Source organism: Pan paniscus, chromosome 1 (assembly GCF_029289425.2).
Source record: "Pan paniscus chromosome 1, NHGRI_mPanPan1-v2.0_pri, whole genome shotgun sequence".
In the NCBI taxonomy this organism is placed as follows: domain Eukaryota; kingdom Metazoa; phylum Chordata; class Mammalia; order Primates; family Hominidae; genus Pan; species Pan paniscus.
In genome coordinates, this window is record NC_073249.2 from 217,569,674 (window position 1) to 217,588,638 (window position 18,965).

An 18,965-nucleotide genomic window follows, 5' to 3' on the forward strand; every position below is an offset into this window, starting at 1 on the left:
CTTCTCCACAGTCGTCATGGTGTGGCCTCTCCAGAGCGGTCTCCCCACGGCCGGCCGTCACCGAGGCTGTGGGAGCCACGTCCCAGCGGCCCTGGGGCCTGGAGGAGGACGGGTTTCCTGGGAGGCAGCACAGGCTCCTGGCGGTGGCGGCGGCGGCTGGAGAGTGAGCTCGTTGCTGTAGGAAGCCAAACAGATGCTGTGCTTTAAAAATTCATAGCTCTGCACTGTTTCAAGTGTCAGGAAAAGCCCAGGACAGAGAGAGCCCTTTAACACCTCTCAGCATCAGAGCCCGGCTGGCCCAGCCAGGGTCTCTGCACTTGGCCAGAACTGGGCGGGCTGGGAGTGGGGCAGGTAGCCCCCGCAGAAAAGACAGGTGGGCAGCCGAGGGGGCGCCTGCCTTCCCTTCCATCCCAGGGCTCGGGCCCCATCTGTCTCCCCCTACTTTGACTTTTGGCCACCTCAGTGTTGTCCTGCCCCTTTCTTGGGGCCAGGCCTCTTTGCCTCAATGGGCCTGGGATTCCCGCCAGGCCCAGTCACTTGCCTGGGCCTCTGCAACTTCACCTCCCCTCTGCATCCCATACAGGGCCCGAAGAGTCCTCCCTGGGGCTGGGGCTGGGGCTGGGGCTGGGACTGTCACCCACAGCAGGGCCCTGACCCCACCCCTCCTCCCTCCAGGTTCTCGGGCAGCCAGCACTGTGGCCACATCCACTGTGCCTACCAGTACCGCGAGCACTACCACTGCCTTGACCCTGAGTGTAACTACCAGGTACGGCCACAGCCAGATGGGCTCCGCCTCCCCGCCACCAGCACAGCATGGAGGCACTTAGAAGTCGGCAGGCGGGGACGGCAGTGGGGGGGGTTAGTTCTAGTTGCACCACCCAAACTTGACTTGAGCAGGTAGAGGGCCCGCAAAACCACCAGCCTGCCCACATTCCCCGATTCCTGCCGACAGAGCAGCTCCTACGATTGGGGGCCAGTGACCTCCCAGTGGTGATCATTCCAGTCCCCTTTCACTGAGAGCCTCCCACGTGCCCAGGGCCATGCCAGCCAGCCTATGAGCCTTGCCTAATTGACTCTTTGCAGTGGCCCTAGAAGGTTAGCATTACTGCCCCATCTTAAAGATGATAAAATTGAGGCTCAGCCAGAGTGCCACTGTGCCCAAGGCTGCCCGCCGGTGAGCGCGGGGCTGGTGAGTGGGGGGAGAGTCAGGGCAGCCTGCGTGGGGTGGCTCCCTCTGGCTTGCCAGGGATCCCAGCCTGCCTTAGTCCAGAGGTGCACTGGGCAGGATGAGCTGTCAGCATCAGAGCCCCTGCCCTCAAGGCCTGGCCCAATGCATCATCTGTGCTCCTGGGGATGGCCACTGGGGACCTAGGGGAGCATCGGGGAAGAATCTATGGTCCTAGAACCTTTGGGATGGTTCCCTCCAAGGGCTGATGTGCCTGCCACTGGCCTTGGACAATCTGGGCTGCCTTGACCCCAAGCAGGGTTCTTTCTAGGGAGACCTGAGGCCAGCACCTGGCCCAGGTGCTCTTGGCATATGGGAGGAAGGGCGGAGGGGGAGCTCAGGCTCCTGCCCACGTGGCGCTGTCTCCTGGCAGAGGTTCACGAGTAAGCAGGACGTGATCCGCCACTACAACATGCACAAGAAGCGCGACAACTCCCTGCAGCACGGCTTCATGCGCTTCAGCCCGCTGGACGACTGCAGCGTCTACTACCACGGCTGCCACCTCAATGGGAAGAGCACCCACTATCACTGCATGCAGGTGCCTCCCGCACCCGGGCCCACTGGGCAGCTGCAGGACTGGCCCAGGCCCTCCCGGCTCTGAGCCCCCCACTCCCAGAGGCAGGGCTGCCCCATGGGCAGGGACCCCAGTTGATCAGGAGCCTCTCTTTCCCCTGGCCCAGCACAGGGATGGCCAGCGAGCCAGGAGGGTCCTGGGGGTTCAGGCTTGGGCAGCGTCTGGTGGGCCAGGGTGGGGCCTTCCCCATGGCCATACTTGGTGTGGATGAAATTCAGTGAGCTGTTTATACAGATGGACATTTTTCAGGCTTTAACACCAAGAGCAGCATTGCAAATGATTCCTGAGGAGGTTTTTGTTTAATTCTTTGTTTTAATGCCACGCAGAGTCTGGGCTTTTTCAAGGTGTCAGGGCCAGGAGGAGCGACTTTGGGTTGCAAATAGCAGCCCTATGCCTCCCCCGGTATTTGTCAGGAGTTGTTATGGCCTCTGTGAACAACCTGGGCCACGAGGAGAGGGGGGCCACCCTCTGGGCTCTGAGATGGTGCAGACACTGGCACGGCCCAGCCTACGACAGTGTTCGGATTCCACGGGTTTTTACTCAATATGGCAACGTTGCCTTCCTGGCCCAGCTGGGGTGGGGTGGGAGGGCCCCGTGCCCAGGGACTGTCCACTAAGCAAATCCCTGGGCTAAAGGTGACCTCCAGGGTCCAGCCCCTGTCCACCCACTGAGGGTTTTAGAGGTAGGGCCATGGATTGGAACTCAAAATCCAACTCCTGCAGGATGCAGCTCCCTCCCCTGGGCCAAAAAGTGCCCTGGGTCTCCGGAGATGCCCTGATCCTCAGCACAGACGGAGCCAGGCTCCAGCAGCACTTGGTCCCTCTGTGGAGGCCTGAGGGGCTGTTGGAGGCTTTCTACTCTGCTTCCTATATCGACATCCCGAGGCCTCCAGTTTGAAGTCAGAGGTGCCAAAGCTTCCCTGAGCAGGGAAGTCAGTGGCCCCAGCCACACACAGTGGTGTCGACCTCGGCCCAGGAGCGCCTGGCCTCCGTTCGCCTGACCACCATCCCGTCCTGTGCAGGTGGGCTGTAACAAGGTGTACACAAGCACGTCCGACGTGATGACCCACGAGAACTTCCACAAGAAGAATACCCAGCTCATTAACGACGGCTTCCAGCGCTTCCGAGCCACTGAAGACTGTGGCACAGCCGACTGCCAGTTCTATGGACAGAAGACCACGCACTTCCACTGCAGGTAAGCGGGAGCCTGGCGGGGGCCTTCGTGGGCAGAAGCGGGGAGGGAAGGCAAGGACCCAGGCTCGTGGGACAGCTCAGGCCCCTGCCTCGGTGTCCAGCCTGGGTTTTCCACCCGGGGGACTGTCCCTCCCACGGCCATGGTGGCAGCAGGGTGAGGCCTCCTCTGGGTCTCATGACGGGCTCCCAATGTCCCATCCAGGCGCCCCGGCTGCACATTCACTTTCAAGAACAAGTGTGACATCGAGAAGCACAAGAGCTACCACATCAAGGACGATGCCTACGCCAAGGACGGCTTCAAGAAGTTCTACAAGTACGAGGAGTGCAAGTACGAGGGCTGCGTGTACAGCAAGGCTACCAACCACTTCCACTGCATCCGCGCCGGCTGCGGCTTCACCTTCACCTCCACCAGCCAGATGACCTCTCACAAGCGCAAGCATGAGCGCCGGCACATCCGCTCCTCGGGCGCGCTGGGGCTGCCGCCCTCGCTGCTGGGCGCCAAGGACACGGAGCACGAGGAGTCCAGCAACGACGACCTTGTTGACTTCTCCGCCCTGAGCAGCAAGAACTCCAGCCTGAGCGCCTCCCCTACCAGCCAGCAGTCCTCTGCGTCCCTGGCTGCCGCCACTGCCGCCACCGAGGCTGGGCCCAGTGCCACCAAACCTCCCAACAGCAAGATCTCGGGGCTGCTGCCCCAGGGCCTGCCTGGCTCGATCCCCCTGGCCCTGGCTCTCTCCAACTCGGGCCTGCCCACCCCCACGCCCTACTTCCCCATACTGGCTGGCCGTGGGAGCACCTCCCTGCCTGTGGGCACCCCCAGCCTCCTGGGTGCCGTGTCGTCTGGGTCAGCAGCCTCAGCCACCCCTGACACACCCACGCTGGTCGCCTCGGGAGCTGGAGACTCAGCCCCCGCGGCTGCCGCCTCTGTCCCGGCACCGCCCGCCTCCATCATGGAGAGGATCTCTGCAAGCAAGGGCCTCATCTCGCCCATGATGGCCAGGCTGGCTGCAGCTGCCCTCAAGCCCTCTGCCACCTTTGACCCAGGTGAGCAGGCTGGGTCCTGCCCAGAAAGCAGGCACCTTCTGGACTGGGGTGGCCACCTGGCCTCAGGCTGCAGAGCAGAGTCGGGGGGTGTTTGGAAGAAGTGTCCGTGTGGCCCCTGCTTGCCAGCACCCCCTCTTTGCCTGATCTTCGCCCCCATCCTGTTGGTTTCTATGTGGGGCCCCTGGTTCTGGCTCCCCACAGTAGGGGGGCCATGCTTCTGTTTCCCCATCTGTGAGCTGGGGGCGATGGTCCCTGCCTCCTCGGCTGCCCTGCATCCCTGGGGCCACTGCAGGTCCCCCCTCCCTGTCTGCTCACCCTCCCACATCCCAAGTCCACCCTGATAAGAGCAGGCCCAGGGCCCCTGGCGTGCCGAGCGTTTCCTCCAGCTGACCTGGAGCAGGGCCTGCGTCCAGCCCAGCGGTAGTGGGGCTGCACCTCACACCTGGACACCTCCAGGCCCAGGGACGCCCTTCCCAGGCTCCCTCCTCCATGAGTGCCATCCCAGTAGGACTTTCCAGGCCTTGGAAGCCTTCTATTCTGCAGTGTTTGACTTGGCAGCCACTGGCCACGTGTGACTGTTGGTGCTTGAAGCTGGGTCTGTGATTGGGAAGCGGGATTGTCACTTTAAACAACCACACTTGGCCAGGGACTGCCACGTCAGACAGAAAAGGGCCAGAGCCCCGGAGTTGCATCTTCCTTCTTCACGCTGGTTCACTGAGGGGCGCAGTTCTCTTTCCTGCCTTCCTATAATTTCATAAATATCCATTTTTTTAAAATTTCCCTCCATTTTTCTCTGGATTGGGGTGAGGGTGTTTTCTGTTTACCTCACTCCTCTCCCAGTTTCCCTGCTCTGGGTAGTTCCTATTTGTTGAATCCTTGAGGAGAGTTCCGTTCACATCTGGGATGTGGCTCATTTCACTTATTCATTCAACAACCACTGATGCTTGCTGAGAGCCAGGCTCCAAGCCGGGTGCTGGGGACACAGCAGGCGGGACGCCAGACAGAGCCCCACGCCATGGAGCCAGCAGACGGTCAGGGATGGTCTGTCCCGGGCACATGGCTAGGAAGTGGTGAACCAAGGCGCTGCCCGCAGGAGTGGGGCTCCTGGGCCTAGATGCCCTGTTCCCATTCGAAACCCTCTCAGAACCAGCCAAGACTGAGGGTCCCTGTGGCCCAGTCCGGGGCTCTGCCCACACCTTGCAGAGGCTGCCAGTGCTTGGCAGGGGAGCTGGGCCATGTTTTCCTGGGACCTTGGGCAGGTGACTTTGGAGAGCTGCTGGAATGTGAAGTCCCAAGGTCTGAAAACTCTCACAGGCCCAATAGGACGCTCATGCCTGGCGGCCGCGCGGAGGGACAGCCTCCTGGTCCAGGCATGGGTGGGGCCTCGCTGGCCACGCCCTTCCAGCCAGGTGCCTGATGGATGGGGCAGGGCCCACTCCAGGGCCACCTGGGCTCGGTGGCCAGACTGTCAAGTACTTTGTTTTCATTAGAAAAGTCTCCTTCTCCCAAAAGAAAGATCAAGCACAGGGGAGGGGGCCGTTTTATTTTTTAATAAAATGCCACTTGCTGTTTCTGAAGCAGCTCTCTGTCAGCTACAGCACCTTGGGGCAAATTCATATTTCCATCACTGGGGGACTGTAGGGGAAGGCTCACTGGATGGCCCTGTCAGCAACTTCTTTTACCCCTGCTCTGCTGGCCTCCTGCGGCCTCACCCGCCCAGCTCCCTTCCGGACCCAGCTCGGCCCAGCCTGGCCTCATGTCCCTGCCCCGGATAGCTTGACTGCGAGGTCACCCGGTGTGGCCGCTCTGATTGGCCATCGGCCCCATCGCCCTGACACAGCAGAGGCCCTTCCTGGGCATGCTCCGTGCGGGGGCCGTCACCCCGGCAACCGCGGGCTGGGGACCACAGAGGGGCCCTCCCAGTCCAGATCTGCCACTTTCCCTCAGCATTAACAGAGTCTTTAATAAAAGCCTAAGCGGCAGCCCCACAAATCGACTGTGACAGTTGGTGGAGAAAATGAAGGGCCCCCGCCCCCACCCCAGCCCCCTCCCCAGCCTCCCGCCCTTCTCCTCCAGGAGGCCCTGAGCCAGGACAACTTTGACATAATTTTGCAATAATTATCACTTGAAGAATTGCCACACAGGAGCGAGTGTCGCGAGCGATCACGTCAGCGGGAGAAGCGCTGACCAGTAGCCGGGGCCCACCCAGCCCACTGCCCTCCCTCCAGGGGGCACGGCTGTCTGTGCCCCGGCCAGGCCTTCAGCCCCTCTGACGCATCTTCCCTCCCCTCCCCTGCAGGAAGCGGGCAGCAGGTCACCCCAGCCAGGTTCCCCCCGGCCCAAGTGAAGCCGGAACCCGGTGAGAGCACCGGCGCCCCAGGCCCCCACGAAGCCTCCCAGGACCGCAGTCTAGACCTGACTGTGAAGGAGCCCAGGTGAGGCGAGGCCCCCCATGGGAGCCAGCCCCAGGAACCACACCTTCGAGCTGGAGCCCCGGGGTGGTCCCGCCCAGGCAGTTGCAGCGGGCTTGGCTGGAGCCCCAGGGTTGGGCAGGGAAGGTGAGCCCCAGGGCCCAGGCCCCGGCCGTCTGAGCTCAAGTCCCTTGGTTTGTGTGTTCTAGCAACGAATCAAATGGCCACGCAGTCCCGGCAAATTCATCTCTTTTATCCTCGCTTATGAATAAGGTAAGAGCCATCCATCACACGCCTCCCGTTCCCCCACCCAGAGAAATTAAAGCTGTGCTGGGGGGTGGGGGGATGTGTTTGTTTTTTAATGTTTTGCCTCTAATAAGATGAGTTTGTACCATTTAAATTTTGAGGCCATTTTTCATCGGATATAATTTCAGAGCCACTGCTTACAAATTAATTTAATGAACTGGCTGAAGAAATATATTCCAGCCTCTGACACCTTTTTTTCCCTTCAGATGGAGGGCTCCAAAAGCTTTTCCAGAGCCCTTCAACTTCATTCGTGCCTCGTTATTAATTTTATTTATTTATTTTATATATATTTTTTGTTTGTTTAAAAGGCGATGGGGGAGGGGGGACTAAAGTGGGAGCAAAACATCAATTTCCACTTTTCCGGTTGAGTAATGGTCTCGGACGCCTTCCGGAGAGGTCGCTCCGGAATATTTATTTTAAATAATGCAGGGTCTTTGTAAATTATACATCATCTCAAATATATTTTTCCCCTTCACATGATACATTTGACTACAGCAAGATTAATTCGGTTACTGTACACAAGTGACTGCCCTGAGGAGGGGCCGGGCCTGGGCCGGACCTCTCGCCGCAGGGCCCCAGCCGGGCACTCGGTGGGGAAGGAGCCTCACTGGTCCGTGGCATCCACTCCTTGGCCACTTGCCCTCTTGCTCTCCTTCCCCCTCCCCTTCCTTTGGCCTCTGCCCCCACGACCCCCTCCCTTCCCTTGGATCCTCGCAATGACCCCCTCCCAGCCACTGCAGCAAGCCTGTCTGGGTCTCACCCGTGAGCCTCCCTCCCTCCCTCCCTCTCTCTCCTTTGTGGGCCTCCTCTTGTTCTCAAGGAATTCGTAGGGGTTCCCCCATCCCTCCTCCTTCTGCGCTTCTTTTGAAAACCTTCTGGCAGGAAAATAACCAGGGAGCCGCGAAGTCTGGGGAAAGATGGGCTGCAGCGTGCACCCTGAGTCGCGGCCTCGGCTTGAGTGATGGATCCCGCGGCACGGGCTCATGTGGAGGAGCCCTGAGGAGGCCTCGCAGCTCCTGGGGTCGGGGCAGCACAGCAGGCTCTCTGTTCAGAGAGGGCCCAGCCACAGCCAGAGCCAAGTAGGCGGGCCGCATTCTCTGCTGGCTCTGAGGGCTGGGTGGGTCCCAGCAGCCCAGAGCTTCGGCTGTTGCTCCCCAGGCTGCGGTGTCTGTGTTCTAAGCTACCCCAGCCCCATGCTCGGCCTCTGTCCCTCACAGATGTCTCAGGGCAACCCTGGCCTGGGCAGCCTGCTGAACATCAAGGCGGAAGCGGAGGGGAGCCCCGCTGCGGAGCCCTCGCCCTTCCTAGGCAAGGCCGTGAAGGCGCTGGTTCAGGAGAAGTTGGCAGAGCCCTGGAAGGTGTACCTGCGCAGGTGAGGGGCTGCTGGCCACGTCCACCCATCCTCCCCCCGCACCCGCCCTGGAGCCCCAGGCTCTCCTCTAACGCCAGCTCCTCTGGCTAGGTTTGGTACAAAGGACTTCTGTGACGGCCAGTGTGACTTCCTCCACAAGGCCCACTTCCACTGCGTGGTGGAGGAATGCGGCGCGCTCTTCAGCACCTTGGACGGGGCCATCAAGCACGCAAAGTGAGTAGGGTGCTGGGGGCCATTTCCGCAGAGCCCCACGGATCCCAGCCTGGCTCTGGGGTGGGTGGGGCTCAGGCTGGTACAGCAGTTCCCGCTGGACCACAGAAGCTGAGCCGGCTTCTCGGAGATGCTGCCCCAGCAAGGGTGGGCTTCCCATCCTCCTTCACACATGCAGCCCTCAGCCGGGGGCTCTGAGCCCCTGTCCAGGCCCTTCCTGGGACCCTGAGCAACAGCTGCTGCTGCACCCACGTCCCCAGGGCAGCCATCAGTCCCAGCACGTGCTCCCTGCAGAGCAGGCCAGAGGGGCACAGAGCCCAGCTGGAGAGACTCGGCTGTGACCTGGAGCAGGAACCCTAGCTGAAGGCCTTTCCAAGCCACGATATTACATCTCTAGGTTACCTTTGACCTAAACATAATGAAATGAATTTGTAAATCCCATTGAGTTAAAAGGCTTCGAGCCTAGTCGCCCACTTATAAGGGAACTCAGAACTTGAAATCGTTTAAAACAGACCTGCAGTGCTCCCAAGGCTTTTCCGACCGCGTAGGCACCCTCGGCCGTAGCCCGCGGGGAAGCCTGCTGTGAATACTGAGAATCCTACCTTTAAGACCTCCGAGCAGGTTCTGGAAGGAAGAGGCTTCCTGGGGCAGGGCCTGCTGTCACACATATGGAGGAGCTGGGGACCGAGGAAGGGCACAAGTAGGAAGGCATGGTTAGGCCCAAGCCAGGAGACCAAGTTCGGAACCAGGGGACGCTGCAGTTTGCCCTCCAGTCCTTCTGTCCTGGTGGGGTCACAGGGGACTTCTGGAGCTGAGTGATGGGGACGAGTAGGGACGGACACCGGGGTCTAGGCCTGTGATGGGGTCACATGCATGCCCCTCCACACCTGTCTTCACTGCCCCCCATGAGACCCCCTCTTCTACCTCTCGCAGCTTCCACTTCCGGACAGAGGGAGGAGCAGCAAAAGGAAACACAGAGGCTGCCTTCCCGGCCTCGGCCACCGAGACCAAACCTCCCATGGCCCCCTCGTCCCCTCCGGTCCCTCCTGTCACCACGGCCACGGTGTCCTCTCTGGAGGGGCCCGCTCCCAGCCCGGCCTCCGTGCCCTCCACCCCCACCCTGCTCGCCTGGAAGCAGCTGGCTTCCACCATACCCCAGATGCCTCAGATCCCAGCGTCAGTGCCTCACCTGCCCGCCTCGCCCTTGGCAACGACTTCTCTAGAGAACGCCAAGCCCCAGGTCAAACCCGGATTCCTCCAGTTCCAGGAGAAGTGAGTCCCTCGATGAGCCGGGAGTCCCGCGTTCCCCTCGCGTCTCGGGAGTAGGTGCTAGCAAGGGCGCTAGGAGGCCCTGTTCCTCACTGCGGATGGTGCTGCTGTCCCCAGCCTCTCTGGGGCATGGCCATCGGGTGATGTCCTTCTAGCCAAAGATGCTGCTGCTCCTACCTCACTGCCTGTCCCAGAGCAGGCCAGCCAGCGTGGGCCGATGGTGGCGGCAGTGGCCACTGCTCCTGCAGGGCATGTGGTGATCCTGCCAGGGCCAGGTGGGGTGGACTGGGCGTGGTGGTCCTCAGAGGACAACTCCCAGCCTGACAAGGAGGGCTGCGTCTCCCTCCGAGCCTCCGTATTGGCCTCCTCTGTGGCTCACACCCATGGCTGAATCTCTGCAGGGCACGTGAAGTCACGGGTGGGGGCCAGGCCCCTCCAGGCCGTCACTGGCCTGCACAGTGGTCTGAGCTCTTGGGTGGAAGGGACCCTCCTCACTGGATGGTGGTGGCTCCTTGCAGGGAGAACGGTGACTTTGTATTGTCATGTGTGCGGCTTCCTGTTCTCAATAAAAGTAATAAATTGGATTATTTATATCGCCTGAGTGGCAGCTGTCCTCCCTCTCTGAGCACCTGGGGCTGGGCCCACAGCATGGAAGGGGCCCAGCACTGTTCTCCGTCCCCCCCACCAGCCTCCCCTCCCCCTCCTCCTCCCCAGAGTAGCAGCTCAGGTTTCCCTGGCCTGGTCAGAGTGCCCACCGTGGGTCCCCTGGGAGGGGACTACAGTGTTGCCAACCAGAGTTGAAGGCTGGGACCAGTGTCCTCCTGCACCCCTCTGCATCCTGGAGGCGGCCTAGGGCAGGCCAGCACACCCGCTCTGCCCCAGCAGCTCTCCCACTCCGCCGGCAAGTGAGGTCTGAGTGGGTGGGCACCATGGGCCCCGAGTTGATCCTGGGGAGCCCAGCAGCTGTGAGCCCCCAGGAGCTGACACCAGGCACGCGCTCCTGCTTGCTAAGGGCCTGTGGCAGCAGCGCTTCCTGGTGGGGCCGAGCACCCATCTGCAGTCTGTCAGTCAGCCACATCCACGGTGGCGCCCATGCCACGCCAGCCAGGGCCTCACGGCACCCCGCCAGGGCTGGCAGCACCATCCTTATTTTCCGATCCAAGAAGTTATTACAGCCACCCTTATCTATAATCCTGAGGTGTGGCCATGGAAACTACTTGTCCCAGCATGCAATGCTCTGGGCACCCTGCGTATTGCAATCCCTGTGCACCATGCAGAGCTCCTAAAAGGAGGCAGGAATGCATGCTGGGATCTGTAGTCTCCAGCTGAGTCATCCTGTTGAGCAGGACGGCAGCCCAGGCCATCCCTCTTGGTGGTACCGCTGGTCGTGGGGGAGTGAACTCCAACACAAGTGAAGTCAGGACACCAGCAGGGAGGGCTTGAGAATGGCAATGACCTTCTGGGCTGTGGTTTCCTTCCAGCGATCCTTGCCTCGCCACGGACTGCAAGTACGCCAACAAGTTCCACTTCCACTGTCTCTTTGGGAACTGCAAGTACGTCTGCAAAACGTCTGGCAAGGCCGAATCCCACTGCCTGGACCACATCAACCCCAACAACAACCTGGTGAACGTGCGAGACCAGTTTGCATACTACTCTCTGCAGTGTCTCTGTCCCAACCAGGTCAGCATGGCGGTACACGGCGCAGGGGCAGAGTAGGGGGCAGGGAGGTGCAGGGCTAGCTCAGGGCACAGGACAGTCACCTCCTGGCAGAGGCTCCATTTCTCACACCTTGCTTATTTAAATGGGCCTCCCGGACTCTGGAAAGAGCACCATCTGCCCCTAGGCCCCTGGAGACCCCTGGGCAGGGGTCCAGATTGGTGCTAGTTGGTGAGGTCTAACCCCCGAGTGGTGACTCAATGCTGGGCAGCCACCGTGCCCTTGACATCATTCTTGCCTATCCTGGAACTAGCTTTATGCCCCCTTTCTCCAAAGCCCTAGAATTTTCGAACAGGCCCATTGTCCGTGCCCACACAGGAAAGTCAGATCAGATTCACCTTAAAGGCCTGACTCCCAAGACCAGGAGGGGCTGCCTGAGGGGGAAACTGGGCCCAGAAGTGCTAGTATAGAGCAGTGATGTCTGCCCAGGTCTAGACATACAGGGAAGAGTGTTAAAATAGATTCGCGATGTCTGCTCTAGGTATGGGATTGCAGATGGCCTGCAAGGTTACCAGGCTAGGATGCTTTAGTGCAGTGACTAAGGGCAGACAACTGCCTTTTTTTTGAGACAGTCTCGCTCTGTCACCCAGGCTGGAGTGCAGTGGCACGATCTCGGCTCACTGCAAGCTCTGCCTCCCGGGTTCACGCCATTCTCCTGCCTCAGCCTCCCGAGTAGCTGGGACTCTACAGGCGCCCGCCACCACGCCCGGCTAATTTTTTGTATTTTTAGTAGAGATGGGGTTTCACCTCGTTAGCCAGGATGGTCTTGATCTCCTGATCTCGTGATCCGCCCACCTCAGCCTCCCAAAGCGCTGGGATTATAGGCGTGAGCCACCGCGCCCGGCCCTGCGCTGCTTTTTAACATGTGAAAGGTGTTTCTATGATCATCAGCTTCTGAGCAGAGAAGAACACATGTGCCAAGGGCCCACCACAGCCTCAGGCCCGGGGCAGGCAGGAGCTCTTGAAAGTCACCCGCCTGTCCTGACCCTCCCGTGTCTCCCTGCAGCACTGCGAGTTCCGAATGCGTGGGCACTACCACTGCCTCCGCACCGGCTGCTATTTTGTGACCAACATCACCACCAAGCTCCCCTGGCACATCAAGAAGCATGAGAAGGCGGAGCGGCGGGCAGCCAATGGCTTCAAATACTTCACCAAGCGCGAGGAGTGTGGCAGGCTAGGTACCGAGGGCTGGGGCTGCGGGCAGGGACTTGCAGCAGGCATCAAGACCATGGCCTCTGTGGCCTGGGCCGCCTCTCCTGGTACCCGCGTCCTGTTCCCCACCGCAGGCTCCACGTTTTGTTAAAGGTGTCCCAGATATCACAGGCTAGGCACTGTCAAGCTTGTGAAACAGTCCAAACCCACAAAGCCCAGCAAGAAGAGTGGGGGTGACTCACACAGGGCACCGCCCCTCCACCCCCAGACAGCCGCCCTGGGACCTCATCTTGAGCATCCAGGGCCTGGGCGTGGTTCTGTTTTCCTTTTCTTATCAAGAAGACGAGCAGGGAATTTTTAGGAGTTCAACGTTCTTTGCTCTGGGATCTCTTTCCATGGCTTTCATGATGAGGTTTTTGTCCGCAGTGAGCTACAGTTTGTTCTTCCATTCATCCATTCTGCAGTTATTTATGGAGGGACAGCTGTGTGCCAGGCTGGGTGCTGTCACAGGGGTGGGGGTGGTGACAGTGGTGGCGACTCAGATCTAATGGGGAACGGTCAAGTTCTCCATGGGCTCAGCTGGAGCACCCGTGACCCGGAACCCAGGAAGGGGTGCTGTGGCTTTGGGAAGGGAGGCCACTGATGCCTGAGAGGTAGCCGTGCTGCTGGGAGCTGAGCCCCTGGCCCCTGTTCACAGCCTGCTGATGGGGCAGGACTCTCCCTAGGAAGAGACCAGAACCCACGGGCAGGCGGGAGCCAGGCCGCCCAGCAGAGGCCCCTGGGCTGCAGGCAAGGCCCGTTGTGGCCTGGTGGTCAGGGCAGCAGGGGTGGGGGCTGCTACAGTCTGGTCCTTCCAAAAGTGAAAGGTGACATCCTCAAAGTCAACTGCCAGAAAAAGGAAACAAACCTTGCCTTCAAGTATGAATTCAAAAAGGAGTTCTCGGCCAGGGAGAGGACTGGTAGCCATGCCAATAAGCGTCAACACTTGCGGCCTGTGCTGTCCCTGGGCTCAGTTTACAGATGTCAGGGTATTCTGCAGTTGCTATTATTTACTCAACTTGTGGTGTTTTTGGCGATAGTTGGGGCCAAACAAAGCTGGGGGATGACAGAAGACACCTGGCCGGCCTGGGCGCCATGGCAGCGGACAGGCCCTCACCTGCCCCATGATGCTGTTTCAGTCCCGCCTGCTCTGTTTGTTCTCGGCCCAGAGCGAGGCCCCGTGGGTGCTGGGGCCTGGGCAGAGGGGCAGACAGCACCCTGGGCTCCCCAGCAGAGATGTGGGGACAGGTGGCTTCCTGGGAGGTAGCTGGCCCAGTGTGCAGGGACCATGAGGGTCCCTTGCCTTGGAACTGTGCACCTCCCTGTGTGTGAGCCAGGGGATGGGGGCCTGCCCAGCATTGTCACTCGCCTCTGTGCCAGGCTGGAGAGGAGGCCCAGGGTTTGGACAGCCAGGGGGCTTTGGACTTCCTGACCTTCCTCCTAAGACTGCCACCTCGGCTCAGCGCCCTTTCCCCAGATACCATCTGCCTTACTGACCACACTGCCCCCATGCCCAGAACAGTGCCCAACAGGACCTGGAAGCCATGAGCGCTGGCCAGCTGGGGGCTCATGCCAGGTGGGGCTGTGTCCACAGGTTGCAAGTACAACCAGGTGAACAGCCACTTCCACTGCATCCGGGAGGGCTGCCAGTTCTCCTTCCTCCTTAAGCACCAGATGACCTCCCACGCGCGGAAGCACATGCGGAGGATGCTGGGGAAGAACTTCGACCGTGTGCCCCCCTCCCAGGTGAGAGCCCCCCCCAGGTGAGAGCCCAGCCAGGGTGGCGGGAACGCATCATGGTCCCACGCTCACTCTCAGGCCTGTGCTGCATGGAGCCTCAGCCTGCCCTCTGTGGGCAGCATACCCCACAGCCCCACTTCCTCAGGGACCCCCGTGTCATTTCAGGGCCCCGCAGGCCTGATGGATGCTGAGACAGATGAGTGCATGGACTACACTGGCTGCAGCCCAGGCGCCATGTCCTCTGAGTCATCCACCATGGACCGGAGCTGCTCCAGCACCCCCGTGGGTAACGAGAGCACCGCGGCAGGTGAGCGGCAGGCAGGGGCTGCTGGCAGGGCCAGGCCCCACTCCCAAAGCCCAGCACCGCTGGGTGCAGCTTGGGACAGAAGGTCCGGGGCACGCGGCCTCCGAGGAGGACAGGCTGGCGTGTAGCAGAGCCAGCTGGTCTGTGGGACTGGGTCATCGAGGCCCCTCCCGCCATCCTCCCGCCTCCCTGGCACTGCCCTTTGCGTCAGTTTCCGGGAGAGGACCCTGGGCCCGTCCTCTCTGAGCCACAGCGGGAGCAGCGCAGCCCCAGCCTCCTTCCTCCGCTGCCTCCCACCAGGCCTGGGCCCAGCGCCGGTCCTGCCCGGCACACCTGCCCACGTGACCCCTGGCACTGCCCCGCCTCTCTCTCCTCCTGCCCCTTCTTCTTGTGTCCCTCTCTCTGCTCATCCGTGCACACATTTTCATGCCATACCTGCTTCTGCCATCGGGTTTCTCATTTTGGTTCTTTCTGTTTGTTTGTTCTTTGTTTTGGTTTCTTTTTTTTTTTTTTTTCTGCTTTTCTCCACCCTCTCCAGGCTGCCCGGCTCCTCCTCCTCCTCCTCTTCCTCCTCCTGCGGCCGCTGGTGATGAGGCTGCCCGCGCGGCCCCGCAGCCGCCAGCGACTCCATCCTTCTCGCCGGCCACGCTCCGGCCGCCCCTCCCCCCCCTCCCCTGCCTCTTCTCTCCGTCCTGTCTCTCATACTCTCTGCTCAGTGCCACTCTCGGAGCCGGCCGGGGCCTGGCCCATCCCACCTGCAGCCCGCCCAGCTTCCCGCCCGTCACTGCCACTCCAACTCCAGTAAAAAGTGACGTCCCCCTAGTTCAGGATGCTGCAGGTAACGCGCACATGCCTTCTCACTGCTGTCCATCACCCCAACCCACCCTCCAGGCCACGCTCCAGGGCCTGACCCTTTTCTGCAGCCAGCCAGGCCAAGGACGGGGCCACTCTGCACCCCTCATAGCCAAGCATCCCCGAGACTAGAGAGCGTGGTCTCCATCCCAGGGACAACTCCTCGTGGCTCCTGCTCAGTGCTGGGCAGGCCAGAGCATTGCTGCCAGGGATTCTCCCTTGTTCACAACTGCTCAGAGTCCCAGAGATGGCTGATCCTGCCGGAGGCCCTGTAGGGTCTGCCTTCCTCGGCCTGGGGCAAGGCAGGACCTGTCCCTTCTACTCTGAGGAATCCCCCTGGGATCTGGCACTAGGGAGAGATAGAGGAGGCTTTCGGGAAGGTCTGCTGGGGTCTGGGACCTGCCCAGGTTCAGAGGGTCCAGATTCCAGCCTGAGCCCCGGCCCACGCCCAAAGCTGAGCAGTAAGGGAAGTCTCTGTGGACTCAGGCCCCGGCAGTGCTCAGGGGCAGAGGCACCTCCCATCCCACCCCCATATCTGATACCCACCGGGATGGCATCTGCCCACCCCCTCCCTTGAGCGTAGACACCACCCGGGCTCGGACTCCTCTGCTAATTCTTGCCTCACGTTCTGCCTGAGTACAGGCCCCAGGAGTTATGGCCAGGGCAGGGCCGAGCCTCCCCCTCCTCAGGGACTTCCGGCTGTTGGAAGCTCCACTCTGGCATAACCAGACCCTGTGACTTCAGACCCAAAGCCGCTCCTCACCCACCAGGTTTTGGGCCTGAGGCCATCCCTTGCCCCCTGCCTGGGTGCCCCTACACCGTCACAGCCCTTAGTCTCTCTCCGTTTTTGTCCACTCCGGGTGGGCGATGGGGCCTGGCCTGAAATGGGCAGGGCAGACATTTGGTGGCTAGAGTGACTGCTGGGCCTTCTAAGCAGGCTCTGGGGGAGCCAGGCAGGTCAGCCGTGTGGGAGGAGCCCAGAGGCTACCCACGCTCTGGTGGGGCTGGTCAGAGAGCTTCTCTTGTTTGTGGAGGGTGGCGTGGGGAGCCAGGACTAGCTGCCTGTGCCTCTGGCAGGAGCTGGGGCTTCCCCTCACCCATGGCCATAGGGGCACAGGTACCTCCCAGAAAGGGTTACAACCCTGGCCTTGGCAGGGGGGCATCCTAAATCCCAGGAAGCAGTCTGGGCCAGCTGGACATAAATGGGCTCCGCTCCCCATGGCTGAGCCCCTGCCCTGGTCCTGACCCAGGTAAATTACGGCTCTGAGCAGAGGGCAGAGGCATTGAGCTCCCTGAGTCCTGGTCCTCCATCAGGGCTGCCCTCTCCCAGCCCTTGGGGTAGAAAACCCCAACAAGACCTTAAAGAACCTTCTGGTACCAAGGACAAGGTGCTCCTTAGGGCAGGGAGTTGCAGCCCCGCACAGCCCTGGTGCACTTGGCACCCCTACTGTGAGTAGGCAGCTCCCCCTGTGCAGACAGGCGCAGCCAGGGAAGCCGGGTAGCCGGCGGGAAAGGAGCCGGCCTGTCCCTCATTAGAGGCAGCTATAGCTGGCGTCTTGGCCCGAGTCCAACTTGGCTAATTGCACTCTGCCGACCTAGATTCCCCCTTCAGCTTCAATTAGCGCCAGGACGTGTCCTCACTTCCCACCCAAACTGGCCAGGAAGCAGCCACCACGTCCCCCAGAGCTGGTTGGGCTGCCACCCCCCGGGGGAGAGGCCTGTGTGGCCCTTCTGCAGACAGGGATGAGGAGGGGAAGCCCAGGACCCCTGCTGTGCCAGGGTAGGGAGGGGGCGGGGCAGGAGAGGCCTCCCAAGCCAGGGGAAGCCGAGGGCTCCCTAAATGCCGCCCTCTGGCGCCATGCCAGATCAGGGGTCCCATGTGGGTGTAACCCTGTTGATGGTGCCCACGTGGGTCCCTCTTCTGCACTGACCTCCCTGCCCCTCCCCAGGGAACACCATCTCCATGCCGACAGCCTCGGGGGCCAAAAAGCGCTTCTGGATCATCGAGGACATGTCGCCCTTCGGCAAGCGGCGGAAGACGGCGTCCTCCCGGAAGATGCTGGACGAGGGCATGATGCTGGAGGGCTTCCGGCGCTTCGACCTTTACGAGGACTGCAAGGACGCAGCTTGTCAGTTCTCGCTCAAGGTCACCCACTACCACTGCACGCGCGAGAACTGCGGCTACAAGTTCTGCGGGCGCACGCACATGTACAAGCACGCGCAGCACCACGACCGCGTGGACAACCTGGTGCTGGACGACTTCAAGCGCTTCAAGGCCTCACTCAGCTGCCACTTCGCCGACTGCCCCTTCTCGGGCACCAGCACGCACTTCCACTGCCTGCGCTGCCGCTTCCGCTGCACCGACAGCACCAAGGTCACGGCGCATCGCAAGCACCACGGCAAACAGGACGTGATCAGCGCCGCGGGCTTCTGCCAGTTCAGCTCCAGCGCCGACTGCGCCGTGCCCGACTGCAAGTACAAGCTCAAGTGCTCGCACTTCCACTGCACCTTCCCGGGCTGCCGCCACACGGTGGTGGGCATGTCGCAGATGGACTCGCACAAGCGCAAGCACGAGAAGCAGGAGCGCGGCGAGCCCGCGGCAGAGGGCCCCGCGCCCGGGCCTCCCATCAGTCTGGACGGCTCCCTGTCGCTGGGCGCCGAGCCGGGCTCGCTGCTCTTCCTGCAGTCGGCGGCCGCCGGCCTGGGCCTGGCGCTGGGCGACGCGGGCGACCCCGGCCCGCCCGACGCCGCCGCCCGCGGGCCGCGCGAGGGCGCCGCCGCCGCCGCCGCAGCTGGGGAGTCCTCGCAGGAGGACGAGGAGGAGGAGCTGGAGCTGCCGGAGGAGGAGGCCGAAGACGACGAGGACGAGGACGACGACGAGGACGACGACGACGAGGACGACGACGAGGACGAGGACGACGAGGACCTGCGCACCGACTCGGAGGAGTCGCTGCCCGAGGCGGCGGCGGAGGCGGCGGGCGCGGGCGCGCGGACCCCGGCCTTGGCGGCGCTGGCGGCCCTGGGCGCCCCCGGCCCCGCGCCCACTGCAGCCTCCTCGCCCTAGCGGCGCCCGCGGGTGGCCCTGGCGGCGGCCTCGGCCTCGGCCTCGGGAGCGGCGCCGCCCCGCGCGAAGCGGCCCCTGGGCAGAGCCCCGCGCCCCGCCGGTGCTTCCGGACCCCGAGTCCGTCTCAGGACAGAGGCGGGGACCCCTCTGGTGCTCCGCGGCCGAGGACACAGGCGGCGGCGGTGGCCCTGCTCTAGGGAGGCCGGGTCTCTTCAGGGAAACAGAAGGTGCTCTTGTCCCGGGGTAGGGAACCTAGGAGCAGGGGTCCCGGGTGAATGGGGCGCAGCTCCCGGCCGCTGCCCCGGCGCCCCTCCCCGCGGCCGATTCGGCCCCGCGACCATTGCTCAGGACTGGGACGGGCGCTGGGGGCCACCGGGACCCCCACCGCGCGCCACCAGGGCGGGGTGGCTCCTGGAGCCGCTGGCGGGGCCTCCCTCATGCAGCTAGGATCCTCCCCCCTGCCCAGGGGGAGACGGGCAGAAGGCAGTCAGCAC

The 18,965-nt window shown here is 62.0% G+C and overlaps 1 protein-coding gene and 1 long non-coding RNA gene across 3 annotated transcripts in view; one reads left to right on the forward strand and one right to left on the reverse strand.

The window, feature by feature from the left end:
• The window catches only part of CASZ1 (castor zinc finger 1), a 122,001-nt gene extending 103,530 nt beyond the window's left edge, over positions 1–18,471 (forward strand). For both annotated transcript variants that reach the window (XM_034955196.3, XM_034955192.3), the window contains 14 exons: positions 676–766; positions 1,599–1,763; positions 2,821–2,993; positions 3,195–4,036; positions 6,336–6,471; positions 6,657–6,720; positions 7,971–8,125; positions 8,216–8,338; positions 9,269–9,607; positions 11,086–11,284; positions 12,327–12,498; positions 14,106–14,257; positions 14,417–14,558; positions 17,357–18,471. In XM_034955196.3, the coding sequence (XP_034811087.3) occupies positions 676–766; positions 1,599–1,763; positions 2,821–2,993; positions 3,195–4,036; positions 6,336–6,471; positions 6,657–6,720; positions 7,971–8,125; positions 8,216–8,338; positions 9,269–9,607; positions 11,086–11,284; positions 12,327–12,498; positions 14,106–14,257; positions 14,417–14,558; positions 17,357–18,471 (3,868 nt within the window). The remainder of the gene's footprint in view (positions 1–675; positions 767–1,598; positions 1,764–2,820; positions 2,994–3,194; positions 4,037–6,335; positions 6,472–6,656; positions 6,721–7,970; positions 8,126–8,215; positions 8,339–9,268; positions 9,608–11,085; positions 11,285–12,326; positions 12,499–14,105; positions 14,258–14,416; positions 14,559–17,356) is intronic.
• On the reverse strand, positions 8,345–17,475 carry LOC117979468 (uncharacterized). The gene is made up of 3 exons (XR_004670325.2): positions 17,339–17,475; positions 9,525–10,160; positions 8,345–9,012 (listed from the first exon to the last, which is right to left on the reverse strand). It is a non-coding gene; the product is annotated as an uncharacterized LOC117979468 (long non-coding RNA).
• Positions 18,472–18,965: the final 494 nt, after the last annotated feature.